General features: G+C 51.0%; 1 protein-coding gene across 2 annotated transcripts in view; it reads left to right on the top strand.

Annotated features, from left to right (window-relative positions):
* TOB2 (transducer of ERBB2, 2) overlaps positions 1-4,938 on the top strand; it is a 14,047-nt gene extending 9,109 nt beyond the window's left edge. The window contains exon 2 of one of the 2 annotated variants that reach the window (XM_011945074.1): positions 1,049-4,938. In XM_011945074.1, coding sequence (XP_011800464.1) covers positions 1,111-2,145 — 1,035 coding nt within the window. In that variant the 5' untranslated portion in view covers positions 1,049-1,110 and the 3' untranslated portion in view covers positions 2,146-4,938. The remainder of the gene's footprint in view (positions 1-1,048) is intronic. The other variant, XM_011945075.1, reaches the window with a different exon arrangement.
* Positions 4,939-5,771: the final 833 nt, after the last annotated feature.

The following is a 5,771-nucleotide window of genomic DNA, read 5'->3' as shown; positions in this document are numbered from 1 at the left end:
ATTTTTAGTAGAGACGGGGTTTCTCCATGTTGGTCAGGCTGGTCTCAAACTCCTGACCTCAGGTGATCCGCCCGCCTCGGCCTCCCAAAGTGCTAGGATTACAGGCATGAGCCACTGCACCCGGCCGGAGTTCTTCAATCAGTTCTGCAAACCCAGACTGAGCCAGACAGCATACACACCCATGGGGCCCATGATGACAGATGGATGTGACTGGAGTCCAGGCCCCCAGTGAAAAATTGGCAGTGCTCTTTCCTGTTCAGTGACCTGTATCCCTTTTCATTTAAGGAGAACAACCAAAGATTTTAAACTTACATCTTAGTCTGTGACAGTTTAGGGGCACGACTTCACCAAGATATTGCAGAGACAGCAAGAACCTTCTCTTCTTCACCTGATTTAGGGACTTGATTTTTTTAGTGTCATTCATACAGTGACCTGAATTCTCAAGATGGTGGAAAACACAGCTTCCCTATTTCTTTAGAATTACTTAAAAATAGTAGCTTTTTTTTTTGAGATGGAGTCTCACTCTGTCGCCAGGCTGGAGTGCAGTGGCATGATCTCGGCTCACTGCAAGCTCCGCCTCCTGGGTTGAAGCGATTCTCCTGCCTCAGCCTCCCAAGTAGCTGGGACTCCAGGCGCCCACCACCATGCCCAGCTAATTTTCATATTTTTAGTAGAGATGGGGCTTCACTATGTTGGCCAGGATGGTCTCAATCTCTTGACCTTGTGATCTACCTGTCTCGGCCTCCCAAAGTGCTGGGCTTACAGGCATGAGCCACCATGCCCAGCCAACAGTAGTTAACTTTGTCAATTACGTTTTAATTGCCAGGTACATTGTGAGGCAGTTTATATCCTTGAACTAACAACTTCATGATGGCCTCATGTTACTAATGAGGAAACTAGGGCCCACAGTCAGACATTAGCCACTGGTGGGGCAGAAATAGGCTCCTGGTTCTAGTGTGATCCAAAGTTGGTGCTTTTCTGTCTGTCCTTAGCTGTTGGTCACCACCAGCTTTCTGCGTATTTTCTCATGGTGCCTCTCATTTCCCAGAGCCGTCTGGAGCCCGAGGCTGTACACGTGCCCTGTGCTGATTCTCTGCCTAGGAAAGGACCATGCAGCTAGAGATCAAAGTGGCCCTGAACTTCATCATCTCCTACTTGTACAACAAGCTGCCCCGGCGCCGGGCAGACCTGTTTGGGGAGGAGCTAGAGCGGCTTTTGAAAAATAAATATGAAGGCCACTGGTACCCTGAAAAACCCCTGAAGGGCTCTGGCTTCCGCTGTGTTCACATTGGGGAGATGGTGGACCCCGTGGTGGAGCTGGCCGCCAAGCGGAGTGGCCTGGCGGTGGAAGATGTGCGGGCCAATGTGCCTGAGGAGCTGAGTGTCTGGATTGATCCCTTTGAGGTGTCCTACCAGATTGGTGAGAAGGGAGCTGTGAAAGTGCTGTACCTGGATGATAGTGAGGGCTGTGGTGCCCCAGAGCTGGACAAGGAGATCAAGAGCAGCTTCAACCCTGACGCCCAGGTGTTCGTGCCCGTTGGCAGCCAGGACAGCTCCCTGTCCAACTCCCCATCACCATCCTTTGGCCAGTCACCCAGCCCTACCTTCATTCCCCGCTCCGCTCAGCCCATCACCTTCACCACCGCCTCCTTCGCTGCCACCAAATTTGGCTCCACTAAGATGAAGAAGGGTGGCGGGGCAGCAAGTGGTGGGGGTGTAGCCAGCAGTGGGGCAGGTGGCCAGCAGCCACCACAGCAGCCTCGCATGGCCCGTTCACCCACCAACAGCCTGCTGAAGCACAAGAGCCTCTCTCTGTCTATGCATTCACTGAACTTCATCACGGCCAACCCGGCCCCTCAGTCCCAGCTCTCACCCAATGCCAAGGAGTTCGTGTACAACGGTGGTGGCTCGCCCAGCCTCTTCTTTGATGCGGCCGATGGCCAGGGCAGTGGCACCCCGGGCCCGTTTGGAGGCAGTGGGGCTGGCACCTGCAACAGCAGCAGCTTTGACATGGCCCAGGTATTTGGAGGTGGTGCCAACAGCCTCTTCCTGGAGAAGACACCCTTTGTGGAAGGCCTCAGCTACAACCTGAACACCATGCAGTATCCCAGCCAGCCGTTCCAGCCCGTGGTGCTGGCCAACTGACCGTCTACCTGCCCGTGGGGCCAGAAGCACCCAAGACCACAGAAAAGAGAAAGAAAAGGCCAAAAAAAAGAGGAAAAGAAAAATGTACAAAAAGATTTTCGATCTTCTCACTCTCACTTCTAGAAAAAAGATCCAGCCCAGGCACGGAATGGGAGGGCCCCGCAAAGCACCCAAGTGTGTTTCACTCACCCCTTACTGCTCACCCACCGGCCTGTGATTTATTTGGTTGGTTTGGGTTTTATATTTCTTTTTCTTTTTTTTTTTCTTACATGTAGTTTTCTATATAACATCTTAAATGAGTGGCTTCCTGTGCTAAGAATGGTCCAGATGTGAACTGCTGCTCCCTGCTCCTCCCTTCCTCCTTCACACTCCTAGTTTAGGATTGGTGTGTCCAAGCTCACAGGGAAGAAAGAGCTGCAGCTGGAGCCTGACCCTCCCTGGAACAGGGAAAGGCCGGCCCGTGTCACTGCCTCTGTCACCCAGCTATCCTCGCACTCAAAGCCATCCAACCTCAGCAGGCCTTCTCGGGCCCTGCCACCTGAATAGGTCTGACCCAAGTCCCCACTCCCTTTCAGGCTGGGCCACAGGGAGCTGCCGGCTGGCCACTTGACACCCTCCGCCTAGAGCTGATGTCTGTGACTACAGGGAGATTAGCACTTCGTCTAGTGAAACTCCTTTCATCTCTGTCCTATGGCCCCACCCCACCATTCCCTCCAGGCCCAGACCATTGTCATGTGTGTGGCCTTCCTTTCCCTCATGCAGCCCCTTCTTCCCCAGGCTGGAGGTTGTGGGTAGGGAGGGGTGTGTGTGTGTGTGTGTGTGTGTGGTTTGCTGTCCTTTTTTAAAGGATTCCAAGCCATGTGAAACTTCCCTTCTGGATGTGATTCTGGGTTGCAGCAAATGCTTATTTATATGTGAGGCTGGGGAATGGGCTGGGGGTATTGGCAGTCCTTTTGCAGGGCAGTGTGCATGGTGGGGTGACACCACTGTGGCTGAGCCCAAGACACTCCCAGAGGAAAACACTGCAGAAGGAACTGGTTTGCAGACTGCAGAAGGATCTGCACTTTTGTTTTTGACCAAAAAGATAATAATGTTAGCTCTGAAGGGCAGAGGGAATGCCCAAGCCCCTGATGCCTATGAGAAGCCCCCGGACTTCACCCTCCTGTTGTGTGACCTTAGCCCAGCGGGAGCTGCTCACCTGAGCACCCTTGGGGGGAGGCAGGGAGGCAGGGTGGGGTTTTAGAGTTAGTGTCTGTGCGGGGGCAGCCCTGAGCCTGGAGTTGAGACTTTGCGTCTCTTAGTTGGAGGTGTTGAGTGCATTTGTGCCCCTGCCTGGTTGAGAGCTTCTCGGTACCTCTTGCCACCCCTTCTCACTGCCCTGACCCAACCCCATTGGACCTTGATGCTGCGAAGAGTGGTGTCCTGACAGGGACTCGGGCTCCCGCCTGATGTGTTGGATTATAGGAGAGCACTTGCTCTCTTGCCTTTGCAGGAGAGGGCTTGTTCCTCCAACCCTAGGAGGCCAGGCAAGCATGAACAGGAGCGAAGGGATCAGCGTCATGAACTTTTTCTTCTTTGGAAAGAGGGGCACTTGGCATCAGGGTCCCATTGCCAGAAAGCACCAAAGCCCCTGGCACCCCACCCACTCCATCCTACCCAGGGACCCCAAGTAGGCAACTGCTATGGCAGTGGGTCCAGCCCAGGCCGGCATTGCCAGCCTCCTCTCCCTGCAGTATGCACCAGCTCTACCTCCCCCGGCAGGCAATGTCCTGGCTTCTCAGCCCAGCACCATCTGTTCCCCTAGACTTCTCAGGGGCCAGCCCAGTCTGGGCCATCCTTCCCCTCATCCTCGGCTCCCACACAGGTGACAGGCCCAACAGATAACTTCTCTCTGGGAAAGGTTGGATGCTGCCTTACGTCCCCTTCTAGCCCTCCTCCCATTGCCACACACAGGCACCCATCCGCACCAGGTCAGCTTGTTTCTCACATGTAGGGAGAGAGGGGAGACCAACCCCTTTGTGTCTTTTGAAATACGAAGAAAAATGTGTGTTCAGGAGCATGACTCCAGTGCTGCGCTCTCGGGCCCAGTTCAGTCCGTCTTGTCTCAAATCTAGGCATTTTTGCTTCAATTTTATTTTTTTTAAGAAAACAAAAACAGAAATCTGCACTAATTTACCTGGTTTCGTAGGAAAACTTTTTTTTATTTTTTACATTTTTTGGTGTCCGTTTGTATTGAATAATTTGCTACATTTGTAAAATGTAAGAGGTATATATAATATATGTATATTTCTAACGTAAAAAACATAATTTTTTTCTTTTCAAGATTTTTTCTTAAGATGAGAGAAACATATTTTTTCAGGAAAAACAAACTTTAAAAAAAAGAGGAGAATAAAACCTTTTCTCCCCTTTCCCCATCCTCTATCCCTCTTTCCCAGGAACAAATCAAAAGGTGGATTATCTTGTGAAGAATGGAAACTGTTAGTCCAGAATGATGTCTTTTTCTCAATGCAGTGAGTTACAGATTCTCTAGTTTTCTCCCTAGGGATGGGAAGGGGGCATTGAGGCAAGCCTGGAGAGGAGCCCGGGGAGCAGGGTCATGAACTTTTTTCTTTAGTGAAGGAGGAATACAATCAAGGGTTTTGTATTCAGAATGTTGTGCAATATTTTGGAATGGGACATTGGTGTGTTTAGAGATTTTAGTTTAAAAACAAAACAAAAAGATTGATCAAATCTGTACAGTTTCTATTGTTCCAGATTTTTTAAGTTTGTATTAAAAGCATGATATATAACAGCCTTCTGCCTGCTCCTGGCTTGCTTGGTTTCTGGGGTCCCTTTTCGGATGGAGAGAATGGGAGTGCCCCAGCCCTTACAGACTCCAAGAAATGATTGGTCCTCCTTACAGTGACAGCCTCCGATGGACATAACTGTCCTGGTGCCCCTTCTTGACCACCTATCCATCCCATCAACACAGGATACTTCATTGTGCCTGCTACACCAGATGCTTTTCTACACTGGAAACAGGTTCCACGAAGTTAGGAACCACTCCAGTTCCCTTAGCCAGTTGGTGGTGGCACCAGGGCTGGGAGCAGAGCCTGGAGAACGGGGTCCTTCTTCATGACTCTTTAGGAATTCCCTATTCCTGTGGTGAGGAGAGAGGGAGCAGCCTCCAGCCTGCTCTAGATCTAGTACTTGATCCTTAGTACTAGATCCTTAGATGTGGGCAAGGATAACAGCTCACCTAAGCCAGGTTCCATCCAAAACCCTGGTGCTTGGATTCTCAGCTGCTTTAAGAGTAAGACAGCCCAGCTCAGAGAAGGCCACCCTTCTGGCAGTGGCCGATTTCCTTAGGAGCTCTGCCATCTCCCAGTGCCCCAGGCCATATTTTCCCCTTCCCAGGGCCTGTGCCCATCAATGCTGCCCATCTAGGAGAGAAACAAAATCTCTCTATACCATCTCCCACCAGTGTGTACTTCATGTCAGAAACTGGCAAGGCCCCTGGGCTGAAGTGAGCTCAGAATATTTGTGAAGTTGTTATTATTATTATTATTATTTTTTTTTTTTTTGAGACGGAGTCTCGCTCTGCCGCCCAGGCTGGAGTGCAGTGGCCGGATCTCAGCTCACTGCAA

Source organism: Colobus angolensis, unplaced genomic scaffold (assembly GCF_000951035.1).
Source record: "Colobus angolensis palliatus isolate OR3802 unplaced genomic scaffold, Cang.pa_1.0 Scaffold239, whole genome shotgun sequence".
NCBI classification, from domain to species: domain Eukaryota; kingdom Metazoa; phylum Chordata; class Mammalia; order Primates; family Cercopithecidae; genus Colobus; species Colobus angolensis.
Note: the sequence above shows the minus strand (reverse complement) of the source record. Positions and strands in the feature narration are given on the sequence as shown.